At 41.1% G+C, this 19,960-nt stretch overlaps 1 protein-coding gene across 1 annotated transcript; it reads right to left on the bottom strand.

The window, feature by feature from the left end:
* Window positions 1–3,191: 3,191 nt before the first annotated feature.
* On the bottom strand, window positions 3,192–9,962 carry LOC311007113 (uncharacterized protein; the record flags this gene model as incomplete). Its single annotated transcript, XM_084000201.1, has 4 exons — window positions 3,192–3,300; window positions 3,391–3,510; window positions 9,651–9,813; window positions 9,911–9,962. 4 exons carry the CDS (start codon window positions 9,960–9,962, stop codon window positions 3,192–3,194), a joined length of 444 nt encoding a protein of 147 aa, XP_083856327.1.
* Between the last annotated feature and the right edge of the window lie 9,998 nt (window positions 9,963–19,960).

The raw sequence follows: 19,960 nt of genomic DNA, 5'->3' as shown, positions 1-19,960 counted from the left end.
CGCCCCGGCCTTTAAAGGCTTTCATCACCTCTGATGTGATCCCTCAGCTCGCTGTGACCTTTGACCTCCTTGTGGAGGAGAACAATCTCTCCATGGAGATCAACCAAGCATCATGTAACCATGTGCTGATGAGCTGTTGGGGGGACAGGAGAACAGCAGGATAACTGTGTTGTAATGAAGGAAGTACTAAGGGGCTTTGCTTTTTTCTATTTTACTATGTTATTCATAGTTTTCTTTGTCAGGAATTAGAATTACATTCAGTCCTTGATAGTGTTTTATATTTTCCACAAGCAGCACTGAACCTGCCGGGGCTTATTTAGGAGAAATACAACAAATATTCTATGACTGACCAGCTACAGTACAGGCTCACGCTGTGCTGCAGCTGGGTTGCGTGCATGTATGGACTGCATGCATTTGCCCGTGAACGGAGAGCTGCGGGAGGCCGGCTGTATTTTCAGTATCTGTCTGGTCCAGCTTTGGCGGCAGGTCTGTAACAGTAGCATGACAGTCAGACGTTCCCATCCATCACCACCACCTCCACCTCCACCTCCACACCCTCACTTTCATCTGTTCTACATCAACGACTCACTTCCCTTTGAGCCCAGACATTGGACGTGAAACATGAGGAGTACAGATGTTCAAGGTGAGTTTCACAGCAAACTATGCTGATATGACCTAAACCCAGTGCTTTTATCTTTTATCATCATACAGGAGTTAAAGCAGATATCAGCTTCACGGCCGTTTCGGCTAATGCTGCGTTCAAGGCAGGCTTTTGAAACCGTAAGTTACAGCTTCAAGTCACAACTACGACTTGGTAGCGTTCCAGGCAACCCGTAGCTCGTGTTTTTACCATCCTGTTGTCTGTGAAAGTTCCCTATAACGGCCACTCGTAACTTCCGACCCGTGAACTCGTACCAGATCGAACTGGTATGACTTCACAGGAAGGAAAAACACAAAGTACGAGTTTCTTTGAACGCACCATGAGTTAGCAGCCCCCGCCCTTGTCAGGCATCAATTGGTCCTCGTGCTACGTCACCACATTCACGCGCATCCCTTGGCTGCACACACAGCCCTTCATGCCGTTCTCTCTCCTCATTGGATAACACTTGTATCCCACAAGGAAAATTTTCTCCTCGGGTTACAGCAGAGCAGAGTGACGGAGAGACTCGTGTTTAGGCTGAAATACTTCATGTAAGTGATTGCTGACGGAAAATAGGACTATTTAGGACTTATATTAACAAAAACATTCCACTGATATCTGCTTTAATTTTTCTAGCTTTGGGACTATTTTTCTATTTTCTCGTCCACCCCCTCCCCAAAAATTCCTTATGCTAGGCTAAGATAGCGACATCCTGATTCTCAACATACAGATTTGCCTGTCAAGAAACAAGTCAAAATGAGTATATTTGTCACAATATTGAACAATTTCTTTAATATTTCTTTGTCAGTGAAGGTCAAGTGAACAAAATAAACGTCCTACTCAGGGTTTAAGTCTTATCGTTTTGAGGAAAGTGAGCGGGAGCCCAGTGTGGCGTGGTGGTTCTGAGGTGGGTGTGAGGAGGCTGTGTAACCTGCAGACTGGTTTCTCTGGTTCCTTCCTTCGGGTCGCCAACCAAAGTTCCTCCTCGTGGTGACACTGAGGTATACTACTGATGATGCTGTACAGATTACTGAAAATTTCTCATTAATATATTTCATACTGTATGTGTAGAAGAGAACGATTCACTGTGAGTATACTTCAGTGTATGGTAAAAAAACAAAACATTTACATTAACAGTCCCACACCTCTCTGTGCCACGTTCAGGGACATGGTGGAGGAAGTAAAGGTGCTAACAGGTATAAATAAAGAGCAACAGCATCACCCTGTCTGCAGACTGACATCGCAGTGCTGTTGCATTCATTCATGTGAGAATAAACAGATTGCCCAAAACATCATATATACCATCATCTTCGTGATTTATACTTCATGTTATATTCTACAGACACTTTCTAAAGCTATTATCGTATGTGACAGACATGAAACAAGTACTGTGTCCGAACTCCACACTGATCCCAAGCTTCTTTTAACTATAAAGTGTTTTCACATAAATAATAAAAATCAAAATAAATGGAGGTGAAACAAACAAACAAAAAAAACAGACCTCAAAGAAGAGATTTTGATGTTTCTCCTGTCTGTGTTGGTGAGCAGTATGGGTTTGGGACACAGTTTTACTCAGATCATTACAGCCAACAGCTCTGCAGACTCTCAGCTCATGAAACCACTTCATTCACATTGTTCTTGTCACAATGATCATTACAGCTTATTCTTTATCAGGACTTAGAGGACGATGACTGAGTAGTCAGGCCACTACTGGAAAATAAAAGGATTTCAGGAATAAAGTTGAGATGTTCTTTGAAGAGAGGGCCACACTGATTACAGAAAGAAAATTCATAAATATAAAGAAGATTGTAATATTGCATGAAAAATCTGTATTCTTCAAGATAACACTATAACTGTTTCTACATAATTGGATTATTTTGTGAATTAAACTTTAAATCTAAAATACAAATTTTAATGTTTTATAGAAATATATTAGGAAAAGTAATTTTATTATTATTATACAGACTATTTGTTTAATGAAATGCAAAATATTGCACAGGTAATCATAACATGACAAATCTTTTGTCTTCCGACATCGAAAGTTTTAAAATTAAATTTTAAAAACTTTATTACACAACACAGTTTTATGAACCTCCCTCTTATGCAATTTTAAGAAATTACATTACTATTTTCCTTTTATTTAAGTGATGTTATTCTTAATATCTACATTGTTTTCCTACCAGTGGCCTTAATATCCAGTCAGAGGACAGACAGTGTCTTCCTTCTCCACAGCTCTGTCAAGTCTCCTGCTAGAGCCTGTTGTATGTGAACACAGATTTAAATCAGTTCATCACCATGCAAAAAAAAAAAGGGCTAAATTTAACATTGTAAATATTTGCTGTGATCGCCTTTATCAAACAAGTTTGAAGACTCTGCAAATGCTCTTCTGTGTGGTCAGTGTTTTACTGTTCTTTGGTTTGGCTGCAGGAGAAACCTTTGAGCGGCTGCCATCGGCGCAGCCAGATGAACAAAAGGGTCCATGTTTGTTATTTCTGATACATAAAGGACTTCCTTTCAGAAGAGCTGGTGTTACTGTGGCGCCTCCTCTCTCTCAGGTCTGGTGCTTGAGTGCGTGTCGGCTCCTTTTTTCCCAGAACGCAGCTCTGTATCTCTTAAGCCGTTTGTCGTTCTTCCTCTTTACCATGGCGTTTTCCCTCTCTCTGTGGTAAAACAGGAAGACAAACGTCATGAGTGTTGACAGAGGGAAAGCGAAAGAGAGGGAGTGTTTATGTGTGTGCACGTGTCCTCACTCTGTTTGTGTGTGGTTAGCGCAGAAGCTCAGACACTCGGCGTCCCGGGTGTCCTTGCAGATGCAGCGTCCGAGCTCCCTCCTGAGTCGCAGAGATCCAAACCCATAAGGAACCACGTGGCTGGAAGACAAAGAGAGATTTAGCGGTGATTGTCCAAACTGTCTCCTCTGACGTCCACCACACGTCCTGCCTCAGCTCTGACCAAACCCATCACCAGATGTCAATGTAATCAATGTGTCATCAATGTATAAGGCAGTGTTGTCGAGACTTTATGGAAACACTGGCTAGCTTAGCAACATTATGGCTACAAACAAAACAACCCATGATGCAACATTCTGCAGGAGACCATGTTAGAGCTGTACTCTATGTCTGGTGTGATCTAGTCGGTTACATGCTGTCATTCCGACTTCCAACCATTCCGACATCCCACCATTTACACATACCACCATTCCGACATGCGAACATCCCACCATTCCGACAAGGCTTTCAATACTATAAGGAAATGTGTGTTACTCAACAGGTGGCTCCCTTCTTTAAGACATGCTGATAGAGGAATACCCACACAGTTGTGCGTACTTAGAGCTGACAGGGAGTAGTTTTCCTGTCTAGCTTCTACCTGGTCTTTTTTTTTTTTTACCAGATTTAACCAACTCCTTTCTTCATTGCCTAAACCCAACTAGTGCAAAATATTTTTTTGGGAAAAAAACGCTATTAAAGGAATTGTCGGAAAATACCGTCATTCCGACCATAGGAGGCAAAAATTGTCGGAATGATGGGACGTATGATAGAAAATTAAGTGTTCCCATTTATGTAGACAATTAGAGGCCTAGGTGGGACTGGTGGGATGTCGGAATGGCGGTTGCCCCCCGATCTAGTCCTCAAATATAATATAATGTAAGACAAGCTTTCAGGTTGATGTCACGTAAATAAAATTCCCCAGAACTCCTTCAAGTACCTGAAGCACTGACTCCTGGTTGTTAGCATCACTATAGGCTAAGAATAGCTAAGGTGATTTATTGTCTGATTAAGCCAGTGTTAGTATAAGTTGGATGTGTGTCAGTCATATCTGGAGCACCTTGTTGTGTTTCCCATAATTCACTGCTTCAGATGCCAGATGAGCTTCTTTAACTACTGTGTAGCTGCAGTGAATCACGGATCCATCTGGTGCCAGTGCGACACCGCCGTGATGGCTCACATCTGGCTTCAGGTTAGAGGGGTGGAGGTCCACAGCTGGCTAACAGTGGAGGACAGGGGACTGCCAGCAGATGCCAGTGGCTTAACAGCACTACATTCATGTCAAAACAAGGAGGATGCCTTAAAATAGAGCTGAGGTTTCCACTTGATTGTTTTTGTGGAATGCATCATTTGTGTCACATTTTTGAACTTGGATTTCTGGAACGAGCTGTTGGATTGAATTTGGATCTTCTGTCAAGCTGTGACAAATCATTTTATAGTGATCACAACTCAGACGCATTGTGCTTTTTTTTAATCATATGGCAACACATCTGGATCTTATTTCTACTCTGTGGTCAATTGTGGACCTTTCATTCCCTCCATCAACACCCTCCCAGCTCCTGTATGCTAATTAATAACAAGTATGATTTATTCTCCTCTCTGCGGTGGCTTGTCCTTTGTGTCGGTTTAATGCTTCTGTTGGCTTCACTTCCATCTTTATGTCTCGACGTCTGTGTCAGAGGCTCCGCGAGCTCCTCCCTGCAGTTAAAGCAATGAATAAATCTACATGATCTGAACTTTTGCACTGTAACTTGATGAGTTATGGCTCCACTGGGCCAGAAGTCCTATTGAATTCTTCTCCTCTCCATACCTTCATTCAAAAGCTGTGGTTCACACAGGGTTTGGATTTATGTATGATCCTACAGACAGATTGCTGATGCGAATGTTGGACAGTTTAAACTTCTGTTCACAACAGCAAGGTTCAGGCTACCATGGTAAACTGTAGACAGACACATGGTGACATGTTTTGTTTTCAGTTGTGAACACCATGTGTCCACTTGTTGAGCGTAAGTCCAATATCCACTCCGTTTTAGCTCCATGTTTGGTCTCCACCACCAAGACCTCCAGAGGGAAAGGGCTCTTACCAATTTTAGCTGCGTTCATGCATCACTATCCCTGAAACTAAGTCTATTGAACAGTGTTTTGTTCTGTTTCAAATGCTCACAACACAATAAACAAGTTTTCCAGGGGACACAAGAAAGTGCTGAACCCGGCTCAGACGGACTCACACAAACACTTTTGACAACAAAAGGCAAAAACTGCACCAGTGTGTCAGCTTCATCACTTTGTTTTTTCCGTTCATCATTTCCAGGCTCTGCCATATTGATCAAAATGTTTTCTGAATGTATTTACGTTTTATTTATTTGCATTTATTGCTTTAAGCTGCAGTGTGTTGAACTCAATTGGGCCTCCGTAGTTTTTGAGAATCTATGAAAAAAAATGTATCTACAGTACAGATAAGACACGCGCACATGATACATAAAAACACTGACCTAAACTAGGGACAAAACATAGTATCATTCACTGTTAATTAGTAGAGAATGTCCTGTATAACTGTGTGTGTTAATCCCCTGAGTGTATTTTAGTCACATGTATGTTTTCAGTCAACGTGTATGTGTGATTCTGACATCATCTGCTTCAGTGTATTTAGACCTAATGTAACACCGTCAGAGTTTGGCTCACTCTTGAAATCGTGTTTGTGCCAATGAAATAACATGTTTTATATTGTCTGGTTGGAAGTTGTTTTTTGGATGAACGCGTCCACCAAATGGCAGAAGTTATGCAAACTGTATTTGTTTGAGTTCACAGAAGGTGATTTCCATCCTGGAGGAGACTTGCTGTTGTTCATTAGCTTGTCTTTAGTTTGGACGGCGGCCTGTTGGGATGTTTGGAGACACTCAACTGTGACGGAGAACGGAGCTCCTCACGAGTTCTGTGTGTATATGTTTACACGTGTGAGAATGAATACAAATCTACAAAAACAAACCTGTTGATGTAAAAATATGTGGAAACATCTGAAGGTCCAGAAACTGTTTAGCTTTCTCACTTGTCTGATCATTAACTTGTTGATTTTCTGAACTGTATTGATCCTGAAACTGAAACAGAGCCTGGACCTTTTCTTTTACATGTTACAAGGACAAAACCTTTACTGTTGAGTGCTAAAGTTGAAGGCAACTGGACTTGTTTTCAGTCTTTTCAGAAAACATTTGTTAGTTTATATTCAATTATCATTTAATTTGTCTTTAAAACACTACAGCAGCTGCTGCTCACTGTAATTTCTAGAAAACAAACAGGTAGAAAATGGATTTATCCACATTTGGCGTGAGCTCTAGTGTGCGACTGAGTCAGAATAAATTACAGCGCAACAGTGAGAGTCACTCGTGTTTAATAGTGTTTGGAAACAATGGAGCTCAGTGGCTCTGAGGACTCAGACATTGTTGTTAGGCAATGTGCAGTGTTTGTTTGGGTCTCTACACATTTACTTAAAGAAAGATACAGAGTATCTTTAAACTCAGCAGATCAAGCAGACGTTAACTGGTTTACATGTTTAAACAACTCCATTTTTAGCAGGATGTGAAGCAGCACCCAGGAGCTCGCTGTCGCCCACAGGCCTCGGTGGTGTAGTTAGTCATGGTGGGCACTGCCACCGCTGTATAAAAAGGTCTTTATGATGAAGGCAGAAAGATTACACACGTTTTACCGCGTTGCTATGTTTAGACTAAACTAACAATCTGAGACTTAGTGAGAGGGTCCGGGAGCTGTTTTTGGATCATCTCTGGAAGCTATTTTGGTTACACCTCCTTTTTCTCTCCCTGAAGTTAATTAATTTCGAATGTGTCTTATTGGCTTGACATGAAAAGCTGGCAGTGCGGTACGCTCTGGAACAATATAGTTCATGTATTGTGAAAAATATTTGCACAGGTTAGTTGAAGTCATTCAAATCCCTAATCGTTTTAATATGGTTGGACAAGGAACTATGAAATCCCAGTTTACAGCTGCAGTAATTGGACAGCACTGTTCTCAACAGGCACCAGGTAGAGCATGTTCTTCCGCATATTTACCTTTTAAAGCCTCAGATCTTCATTTGAAAAGGAGTTGAATCAATTATTACAAACGCTTCTCATTTTAATTCAGCTATGCCATGTGAACTGGGCTGGTGTGGTCCTTGTAGACACTAAAATGGGAGCAGGCTGTGAGAAGTTAAGCGGTTGTGGGCAGATTAGGGTCAGACCACAGGGATTTCAGTCTCTTTGAGATCTTCCTGCTGGGTTCACGTTAAAGGGTTAAAACGGGCTATTTAGAAAAAGCAAGAGGAAAAGGCGGCAGAAATTACCCTTCGTTAGGAAAGGTGCGCTTTCTTATTAGTGCCACCACATCTAACTGCTTCACTCATTGCTTGTGCATACGGAGCTAAAATGAAGTTAATTGCTACCAATTGTAAAGGGGGGGGGGGCATGTGCCTGGTTCCTGTTTGAGGCCGGACAAGGTCAAAATATGAAATGCTGGATTAGGACATGGGAAGTAAATGTATACGTTTCACTGGAGAGGCATTTAATTTGAAGACACCGAAGCAAATCAAGACACAGTTTCCAATAACAGTCTAAATATAAAACAAGGCCTTTTTTTTATGGAAAACTTAGTACTATGTAGTGTTGCATTGTGGGGCATTTATAGCCTCAGTGTTGCCTGGGTTGTTTGCCACTGTATTTAAGTTTGTAAACCAAAATTAATTTTAGACAGCCCAGTTAAACCTACAGGGATGTGGCATAGAAGAATTAGGTTCCTGTTGAACTTTATTAAAAACATCTAATCTCTCCATAGACTTATAATCCCCGTCTGTTGTTTGTCATTTGTTTCCCATATTGAAATATCCTGGTATTTGAACATAGGTGCAAGTTTAGTGAAAGCTTCTCGGAGACGGTCAACCACCAATAACGCTTCGAGTCGATGATGATGAGAGCGCGTTGTATTTTCAACCTCATGTCAGCTTTCATTTTTATGAGACGAGGCTTCAAAGGAGGTGTTAGGGTGTTATTCAACTGCTCTGATGTAATTAGTCTTGAGATGTGGACTTCGCAGGGCGAGGCAGTTCAATTTGGACCCAACTTGTTTTCCCGTCCTCCCTCGTCTTAGAAAAGTCAAGATCGGGCCAAATGACATTATGGAGTAAAATAAACAGACAGACACAAGCCATGGTTGGAGGTAATCCTTGGTTCATAGGTCACAATAACTGTGTACAACACCACAGTGACCACTGACCAGTGTTTATACAGAGCAGAGAGCAACATAAGCCTTTGAGCCTCATTATGGTGGCATCCATTTGTTTCCACGCCAAATCTATCAGCTTCTTGTTTTCAGGCTGCAGAGAGACGAGTTTGGGTTAAGGTGGTCTGAGCTTTGGGTGTAAATAAAATAGGCCTACATAATCTCTAACAAAGTTTTGATGATTCTCATCCCAAAAGTCTATATTTTATATGGTTTTTAGACACATTTACTTAAAGTATTTACCTGATAGATATATTATCTGTGGATTTTTCCATCTAATTATCAACGGTCTAAAATAAATTCAGAAATATATATAAGGAGATTTATTACTATCCCTTCATAATGTGTTATATGTTTTTCATATTAATTTCTTTCATTATGAATCTCATCATGATCTCAGACTTTTGGATACGTCTTTTGGATGAACATGCTGACAGGCACTGGATAGTGAAATATTTTAATGACATATACAGTATGAAATGTAATAGCATAAATACACTTACGTATATGACCTATTCAAACCTGATATAAATTGGAACATTTTCATATAATGATATGTGAGCCATACTGTATATTTAATTTAAGGAAATGTAATATTACATTGAGTGCATGGCCAATGTGGATAATATGAACTGTTTTTTTTATATACTGATGGATGAGCGTGCTTTCCATCCTGTAGTCTGTTATTTTCTGTTCTGAAAACCACTGACCTGGCAAAGTAGTGTGAGTTTATCTTAGTGTTGGACTGCAGCTGCTGTGTGTGAAGTCTCTCATCCTCCCTCAGAAACCTCCCGGCTACTGCTGCAAGGAAAACCTTGTACATCCCTCTGAGGTTTTGGGAAGATTATTGATTGCCTATTATCTTTGTTTGGTTTTATTATCTCATCCTTAACACTGTAAAAAGAAAATCATCACAATGCTCCAGTGTTCTGTTACTGTGGCAACAAACCTGTTAAATGTTTAATATTCTATTCACTCACCTTGGGGTGTTGACCCAGACGATGCCAATGTGGCAGAAAAAAATGCACTCTTTGTCTTTCTGGTTCTCACAGGAGCAGCGTTTCTCTCGCCGGTGGGCCGTGTGGGCGAGCTGCACCAGGGGGCCCTCCTCCACCGTGGGGCTCGTAACAGAGAAGGCAGAGGCTGAGGAGAACAGGTGAGAGAGGGCACTTAGAAACTGAAACTCTTTAATGTTTAGTTTTAATTATCATCCACTCAATTACATTTCTGTTTGTCTCACCAGAGGATTTGAGAAGTATCCAGTCCCTCGTTTTTAAACTCATGTAGGTCATGCTTTTGTAAAGAACCACATAATCCTCCAACTTTGTTTTCATCGGCACACTACCAAAGCTGGAAAAATAAAACCCAACGTATTTATTGAGGATTCTGATTTAAAATGCTGTTCACTTTTCAGTTGGCCTATCTGGTGGAGCTGCACCACAGGGCCCTGTATGAAGCACACTGCAGAAAAGATGTGAAGAACTACTACAGCTGGGCAGCTTGATGCAACACACTGGTCCACACCTACATATCTCAACCTCCACTTGATAGATTGACAAAATATAAACTTGTGCTGTTAAACACTTCAGCCTCTTATCAATTTAAACTTTGACTTGTTGGTTGCACCGGATCAAAGGTCAGCGGATCAGCCTCTGGAAACCACAACTGTCAGATCTGATGTCAAACCCTCCAGTGGTTGTTGAGAAATCTGACTCTTCACCAAAGTGTTGGTTTGCTTTGGCGTCAATGAAAAAATACCCTTCCTACTTTTCCAGAAGTTACTTCATTCAGTATTTCAGTCAAAAGTTCATCATCAGGGCAGAGAGATATCGGCACTTCAGAAAAGAAGTGACAGTATCTTTGTCTCCTATAGTGTTTACGCTTCTGTGCAAATAAACAGAAAGAGAAATGGGACTTGAGCAGAACAGAGCAGCAGATTCACCAGGAGGAGTTCAGAACTGTCAGATCTGAGACCAGGTTCATGTCACAAGTCTGGCAATGATTGATTTGAAGTTTAGTTGATGAAAATATTCACACATCGGAATGTCTTAGGAACAGGTGCATCAGAAAATGTCACTTTGTAGAAAAGAACATTGTGCACACTGTTCTTACATGACAATTAACTGACCATACCACACTGATGATCCCTGAGCTTGGCTTTAGTGAAGTTCAAGGTCTACTGATCTACCTCCTGTAACATCCAGACCCAGTCTGTATCTCCAAGTGAGGCCTTTTTATTCGGGTGTTCTGCATATGAAATATAGGAAGTTGCTTTCACATCAAATCAACCAGGACTGTGACTAGAATCTAACTGAAAGCTAGAACGTCTTGTTTTAAGAATCTCACAATAACCACACTTTCAGTTCTGACTGAATACTGAATTTCATCTAAAGAAAAATAAGAATGTGCCTTTTAATAAGTAAAACTTTGCTCATATTAGACAATAAAAACGTCACATTTGCACTTAACAAATCAAATGTTTTGCTTATACATTGAACTTGTAAAGCTGCAACTCTTGGTTACAGTAAGCATTTTCCTGCATTTAGACTCGTCTTAAAAGTCTTTAAGATCAACCGTCTCAGATCATATCTGGTCTTAATTATGTCTTATTCACACTTGCTGTTGGAGGTTAGCAGTATAGAGTCATCATTTCAAAAGGGGTGGGGGCCCTCAGGAGCGTGTGACCCTTTGATTCCTCTTCTTCATGTTGGAACAACTTTCAGCAGCTTCCCACTCTGCTGCATAACAACCACAGCATGAGCTGCAACGCTACACTCTAATTCCTGGGTCTACACCTCAACACACACTCATGTACGCTCCAGCTTACATGCATACATGTACATACTAAAAAAGCACACACACACACACACACACAGGCCCATAAAGCCCCCAGAGCCCACAGACAGGCTTTGATCCTGTGCTCAGTACACACAGGGGAATGTTTGGGCGTCTGAAGAAGGATTTACACGATTTACACACAGGGACAAAATAACACTTCTTCTCACCATAAATAGCTCAGGCCTGTTCCTGTGACCCAGAGAATCTAATATTTAAGTCTTTTTATTCAATTTTAGTCTTCAAAGAGGTTTTTATTTGTCCAAGGTGCTCAGAGAGTCCCCAAGAACAACAGTGAAGAACTCACACGCTAACAACGGAAACAAACATATAAACATGCCTTAAAAAAATGGAAACCCAAATATGAAACCAAACAAACAAAAACACACGGACAAGCAGTGAGCAGCTTTTGCAGAGCTTTTAACTGGATCTGCTCAGTTTGTTCAGTCGTCATCATGTGAGAAAGTCGAGGACACATGGAGAGAGGAAAGGTAAAAGAGGGGGCCTCATACATCACTGCAGACCTCCTAAAAAATTCAGTTAGTCCATATGATGGGTTTTATATAATATAAGACACATGCTGAGTGAAACAAGCAGACACACTCATGACTATTTATGTTCACTCTGGAAATGCAGTGGACCAAAGATAAACAGATTCGTGCAGCCTGTGCAAGATGAATCGAAACCTCATACAGATGTTACTGGTTCAAAATTGCGGGGTTTTTCCTGCACTGCAGGATCGCGTGATCGCGTGACTTTTCACCACAACTGTTTTCCTCTAGGTGGCAGCACCGTACTAAATACTGCTCAGACGTTTTGGGGACAATGCTGACAGCCTGATAGCCGCGATTAGGAGTGGCGCTGTTCATGATACAGAATACAAGAGGATGAAAGGAGAACTAGCTGCAGACAGTAAATAATATAGTAGCCTCGTTTTTCAATGACAAAATGTAACGACGGCAGCTACAGTAGACTATAGCCCACGTCTCACTCTCTTTTTTCGGTCATCTGTCTCGTCATCTCCAAAATGTGTTTTTAAAATGAGCCAACTACAGTACTGTGCAGTAGTGCCGCAGATTTCTCACTCCGCACCTTGTTTGAGAGTGCAGCTGGATGATTTCTTGTGAATGAACGGGTCTGTGTCACTTTGGGGCTGGGCGATAAAACATAGGATAAATAACTTTCCCTCGATAGAAGACGCGGCCGATACAAAGTCTATAGGTTTAATTCATCCATTTTTTGACAGACAACACAAACAGCCAGTGATAATGAGAGTGGTGACACCGTCAGCCATGCAGCCGGCCTGGACTTTTTATTTTTAATTATGAAGGATCATCTGCGCAAGGCAAAGATGATAGCATCAACAAAACACGGCGTAACACACGCGGCTGTATGGGACAGGCTTTTATTTAATTCAGAACAAACCGCTTAGCAAAAATGGAAAATATAGTCTAGGGGAGAGCCGGGTCGATTGATACACTTTTCATTTAAACGTCTTTTTCAAAGATGACGTTATGTACACAAACATTTTTATCATGTGATCAACAACTCACATGTGTATTTTCTTAGTTACAAGTGTAATTTAACACATATGTTGGATGATCGCGCTGTTTTATAACTTTGAACGTAAGTTGACATTTGTCTCAAACGCCCCACCTATGCGGGTCGTTTGAGACACAGAGGAGGGACGGTTGAAACAGCATGTTTTAAACAGAAACTACTGACATTACTCTCGTTTTTATGAAGCATATCGGACAACATACTAGTGTACTTGTTATTGCCAAAATGTCACATAATTTCTCACAATATAAATAGGTCAAATAAATATTTTTGTCCCGTGCGCAATTGTCAAGATCCGCATTTCGATTAAACTCGCCTTTCTTCTTTTGTACGAGTTGTTGGACAACTGCATTTTCATTTAATTTACTTATTTCCCTGCCCTAAGTCATGTTTATGGATACACAGTTGAACATATTGTCATTTTTCCCTCGGCATTTTCCCCTCACTTTGCTGAATATCTGTTGATTCACGTCATAAACACGAACATTAAAAATATGTGGTGTTTATTAAAAATACATGTTGTTCATTCAAATCGGTTGTTGTTCATTGCAAAACAGTTAGGCTATTAATTTGGTGATTTATATACAGATATTGATCGCGCAGTGTGACCACAATCACTACGCACGGTGGCGTGAGGGACATTTGAAACAGCTGTATCAATCGTCCCTCCAGCGACTACTGACAATAAAACCTGTTTTGCCTCTAAACTTCAAAACTATGACATTTCATAATTTAGGACCTGTTTATGTACGAATTCATCTGTTGTTAGGTCATATTATTATTGCATTAAACACACAATACAACTTTTGATCACTTTCTCCCCGGCTACGTTGGTGGAGATCTCCCACACAGTAAAAGATTTAGGCAACACATTCTTCCAGCTGGCTGTTTTTCTTCCAGTTACAGAAAGTAGCCTATGTGCAAAGTACCACATTAACATCTCTATTCATATAACGCCCATCGAAACAGCTGATTTACATGTCGGCCGTTAAGGCAAGGCAAGGCAAGGCAATTTTATTTGTATAGCCCGTTTTTACAAACAGTTTGTCTCAAAGGGCTTTACATGGCATCGTAGCAACATCCTCTGTCCTTAGACCCTCACATCGACTGAGGAAAAACTCCATGGAAACCCTTTTAACAGGGAAAAACAGGAGAAACCTCAGGGTGAGCAACAGAGGAGGGATCCCTCACCCAGGACGGACAGACGTGCAATAGATGTTGTTACAGACAAGAAAACAGTTTACAGTTTGTCACAGAATGTGCGGAATATGGAAATGTTAACACATGGCGATTGGCCATTCACGCGGCTTTGTTCTTGGTTTCGGCCAATCAGCTTATAAGCACATGGCTAATTATCAGCTTTCAACCAATCGCACTGTTTTAATGTGTGTGTGTGAAAGTTATTTTCTTTAGTTCATTTTCGTTTCTTTTGGATTTTTTTTACAACAATGTATCAATATAATATTGTTTTCGTTTCATTTCGTTATAAAAATCAATCCCTTTTCTTTGAAACAATGAGATTGAGCAGCTAAAACTCAATAAACTCAACCATGGCTTGTTTTATTGTTAATCTGAACGCACATGTATAAAGGGCAGAGTCAAGGCAGCAGATAAATCACAAAACATCAACGCGTCCGTGAGCGCAGCGCACCTCATTTTCTCCTGTGAAGAAGAAGAGAAAAAATAACCCCATGGTCCGACCTGACCCAGTTATTTAATGTTTAGGTTTATTTAGAAGAAGTCTGATTATGACTGCTGTTCTGGATCAGATTATTTGCTCATAATTCGGGTTATTTTCAAACAGTGGCCAAACAACAGATCAATTAATTATTATAGACTATATTTTCCATTTTTGCTAAGCGGTTTGTTCTGAATTAAATAAAAGCCTGTCCCATACAGCCGCGTGTGTTACGCCGTGTTTTGTTGATGCTATCATCTTTGCCTTGCGCAGATGATCCTTCATAATTAAAAATAAAAAGTCCAGGCCGGCTGCATGGCTGACGGTGTCACTTTGTATCGGCCGCGTCTTCTATCGAGGGAAAGTTATTTATCCTATGTTTTATCGCCCAGCCCCAAAGTGACACAGACCCGTTCATTCACAAGAAATCATCCAGCTGCACTCTCAAACAAGGTGCGGAGTGAGAAATCTGCGGCACTACTGCACAGTACTGTAGTTGGCTCATTTTAAAAACACATTTTGGAGATGACGAGACAGATGACCGAAAAAAGAGAGTGAGACGTGGGCTATAGTCTACTGTAGCTGCCGTCGTTACATTTTGTCATTGAAAAACGAGGCTACTATATTATTTACTGTCTGCAGCTAGTTCTCCTTTCATCCTCTTGTATTCTGTATCATGAACAGCGCCACTCCTAATCGCGGCGATATGTGATACATAATCATCAAGTCATAAAGCAAGACAGGCTTTATCATATTACAATAGTTTCTGTGATTTAGGCAGTGTATACAGTAGTTAGTTCTAGTTTAATAGCCTAGAGTTTAAGCTGTGGATTACTGCACAGATCACTGAGTCATCCGCCTGTCGTCCTCCGTTCTCACAGATGCCACCTGGCGGTTGTTTTGGCACATTGAGGCTTTTCATTAAAACCTCTTGTCTCGCCAAAGAAAAAAAATGCATGAGTCTTGTGCCGTCTCGCGTGGACCACGCGTGAAGTCCGCAAATTTGAACCAGTAACATCTGTAGAGAACAAAAGTTTGCTTTAGCAAGAAACCACAACACTTTTATCCAGGTCCTGGAAAATTGCTTGGGTTTACGGGCTGGGTCTCAGTGTTCACCTGCAGCTGGTTTGTTCAAACCCTCGGTAGACGTGTCAGTGAAGCTGCTGTCACAAATCACTGCTGTATCATAAAGAAGCCGATTTCGAGGGAGAATAATGGAGATACTGTTCTGCCTGGGCATGTGTTGAGGGTGATTCCAAAACACATGAGAAGCATGTTCGACGGGGCCAGGTGACCTTTTCTTTGATCCTGGAACTCCTTGTCAAGAAACTGAGGAGGAGGGGGAGGAGGAGGAAGAGCGCTAATGATGTAACCAAGCTCTACAAAAACACTGCCACAGAGAATCCAAATCATCCAATGACAGGGCGACAGACGAGCTGAGTGGAGCGGGCCATGGTGGAGCCAGCAGCTTGAGTCCAGAAGAAAGAGGACCAGAGGAACATGCAATCAAGACTAGACAGAGATGTGGAAAAGTCAGAAGTATGAGTCAGGGAAGATAAAGAGAGGTATCTAACTTTATTAAGCTGAAGACTTGATAGCAGTCTGGCTTTGAGAAAAATTAGTATTGGGATTTATTACATATGGCCTTTTTGCTGGGTGATGAGGAGTCTGTAGGCTCCATGATTGGGGTCAAGAACCACCCAACGCCAAGTTATGTATTACCACTTAAATAGTGCAAGGTAAGCTACTGCATTCCTGGAGAATGGAGATAACACTGATAATTACCAGTTTCAGGCTCAAGCCTGACTTCCTGACCTCACTTTGGGGTTAACGACGCTCCAGTCTTTGCTTTAGTCTTTTCAATGTTTGGAATAAATGGCAAAACTCAATAAACACTGACCTGAGGCCAGATGAATGGGGCGTTGTTCAAACTGGAATGTCAGAAACAGCACTAAAACACTGATTTTAAAGATTAGAAAATTACAATTTACAACACAAATAAGGTTGTTTTTTTTTGTTTTTTTTACAAAACCTGTGCTCACCGCTTGGACAGAGTGGATTACCAGATCATTCCAGATCAGTTTAAAGTCACACTATTTATTCTGCAGATTGGAAAGTAAACCCTGAGGTTTACAAGGAGAATGTCACGCCTCCTCCTTATCTTGAGCCTGCCTTGAAGCACAAATACACAGAAAATCGTTTGAACGGTTTGCATGGTCATGTTTGGCACTGCCAAGTCAAACTCGGCTGAACTGGGCTGTTTTATCCTGATGCGGAAGAGAATGCTACAGGTTTTAATCAATTTGGGATGGCAATGTCACATTTCACGTCCACAGGCTTCATATATCCTCCAAGAAACACACAACCTTCATGCAATAATCTGATCAGAAGCAAGGTTAGACAAGCAGGATGGAGGTTCAACTCCCAAACTCAACAAACCAAATCATCATCTCTCCTCAAGGTGACCTGAGACGTACTCTGGACTGACTCACAAGCATTGACAACTGACCATCTCAACTGGTCCTTGCTAATCACAATGACACAAAACAAGAAGATCTCCTAACAATTGGATTGACCTCAAAACCTTGACATTATTCTCACAGGTGACCTCTTGTGGTCATACAAAGAATTACTGTTTCTCAGACACAGCATATTGAGGAGGATGCTGGGATCAACAGTGTAGAAACCAACTGACTAACTCAAGCTGCCATGGTCAACGTCAGTCTCTTATCAAGATCCTCGTTTGTTGACCAGAGTCAAACAGTTTCAGGTCAACGTTGACCGAACTCTAACCGGAGAAATGACACTTCATTCTCCACTGGTCACCTGGTATCTGATCAGGGAAATAGTTGGACTCTTAACCCACTATAAAATGTAAACACAAACTTTCCACATTCTTTGTTTGGAGTTTTAGAGGAGCTGTTTTTCATCTTTGTGGTGCAGTGGCTCAAGTTCTTTCAGATTCTTCTGTTAGCAAAAAAGAAAAGAAAAAGTCTCTGGTCTGATCAAACCTAGATTAAACAGTTCGACCTCAACATCTGGATGAAACCAGGCATTGTTCCTGAGCCCAATACGATCCCAGTGGTGGAACATGGTGGTGGCAACAAAATGCTGTGGAGGTGTTCTTCTGAAAATGAGGATCTACTGAGACGAACAGCAGAATGTTCCCAAATCGAGATGTGCAAAGCTTTTCACATCATACCAAAGAAGATACGATTATGATGTACTGAACGTAGAAAACATGTATGTAACTGATTCAAGCTGAAAGCCCTGGTTCTTCATGAATCAGCAGGTTCACCACTTGCATCATCACCTGTTGCCACCTGTGGTTTTGTCCTCAGCAATTAGTTTTCCAACCATTATAAAAAGTGGTCTTCTGCATCTTGGGGGAATGAGTATATCTATATTGTGAACCATATCTATACTTTTAATTATAATAAAAGTGCGTAAGAGACATTGACAGTCAGAACAGTGTGCAGTAACCCATGAACCCATGAAGCAGCTGCTTTAATCACTTCCACCTCACTTGAGTCATCAAACATGCCGCAGTGATTAACTGAACAAATGATTTCATTAATGAAAAACATAAAGTGTAGCGGCCGTCTGCAGCTCCACAGTAGAGACTTCACACTGATAGTGATTAACAAGACTAAACAAGATATCTGCGCAATGAGCAGCAAACGCACGCTGTTGGTGATACAATGGTAATAAAGAAAAAAGAGACTAGTGAAGTGAATCAAAAGCTTTTTCAGCATTAAATACAAATTGCACCTTGTGACTTGCATTATCCAACTGAAACAGTCCAGGACTTCCAAGCACTTGCAGGTTAACTGGTGAGTGCAAACTGCCTGCAGGTGTGAATATGAGAGTGAATACTGTGACCTGTTGAAGGTTTGTGGTGCTAACTGCGTTTGACTGACACGTCCTCAGATCTTCAACAATTTCAAGGTGTAGTTTATCCAAAATGATCACTCTCATTGGTAGATGGAGTCCAGTGACCTCATATTTAATGAAAACACATGTTGAGGGGCCCTGTGTCAAGCTTAGGTCTTATTGCTTTATTATTTTAGTTTATTATGTTTCATAATCCTGCACAATGTTGTATACAATCTTAGGAAACAGGCTTCAGGGTCAGGTAATGTTATTCCAGTACAGTAGTAGCTTGGTTAGAAAGCAATAAGCTACTTCCTGGGTTACATTTTCAAATTAACTATTTCTTATTTATGTGCAGCTCATTGTATGGAACAAGGTACGAACATGGGCGGGCACAGTGCAAGGCTCAGCTCAGTGCAGCTCAAACAGGCCTCATTAAACTCCCATTGAGGTCAGAGAACTGGTCCCAGAAAACTGCGCCAGCTGAACGACTGATCCCACATGCCCATTGTCTGCCACCGACAGACCACAATCTGGGCTGTAACAATGTCAACAACAAGCCTGGCAAACGTCTGAACCCATCACTCAGAGCTGGCAGTTTCCAAAGTTTCGACAGCGCTAACAGCTCAGAGATCAGCTCCCAGCAAATGTGACAACGTTAGTACAGAAAACAAAGATGTTTAAACAAACAGCACGGACCCTTGACTTCATGGTCACGGTCTGTTAATGAAGTCAAAAGGAGAGAAACCACATATAACATTTGCGGTCCCCTGGTTGTGAAGAACCACATGGTGCTTAACTAAATAATAAAGTTATTTAATGTCCAAGGAGCCAATGGAAGGGAAAAAACATTCTTGAGAGGAATATTATGGGAACTCAAGCCAGACTGGAATCATTTTGTGACATCCTCACTCTTAAGTAGAGATGTCGCCATTTCAGACTGAGAAACAACTGCCATGATACCACTGTTTTTCATTTTAAGCAACTAACTTGGTCATGTCCCAGCTTCCTTTTGTATGTGACTTCAGACCTTGAGCTGAAAATTAGCCTTTTATTGTTTCCTTGCTTAAGACAATGCATCATACTTTACGATGCATACTTCATACTATTGATACAGTATCATATGCACTCTATAATCATAATCTATCATGCATTGTTCGTATGAAGCAGCTCTGAGTGTAATGTATGTGTCTCTCTTATTTTTAATTTAGCATTTTCTGGTCCACTGTATGTGCAAGTATTCATGCAAGTGTCTGCAATAGTTTGTATCCGTGGCTCTAGACAGAAAAAAAAAAGTAGGAAAACCCAAGAGGCAGAACCCCTGTTCAGGCTCCTACATTGTTT

Source organism: Trachurus trachurus, assembly GCF_905171665.1.
Source record: "Trachurus trachurus genome assembly, chromosome: 24".
NCBI lineage: Eukaryota > Metazoa > Chordata > Actinopteri > Carangiformes > Carangidae > Trachurus > Trachurus trachurus.
Note: the sequence above shows the minus strand (reverse complement) of the source record. Positions and strands in the feature narration are given on the sequence as shown.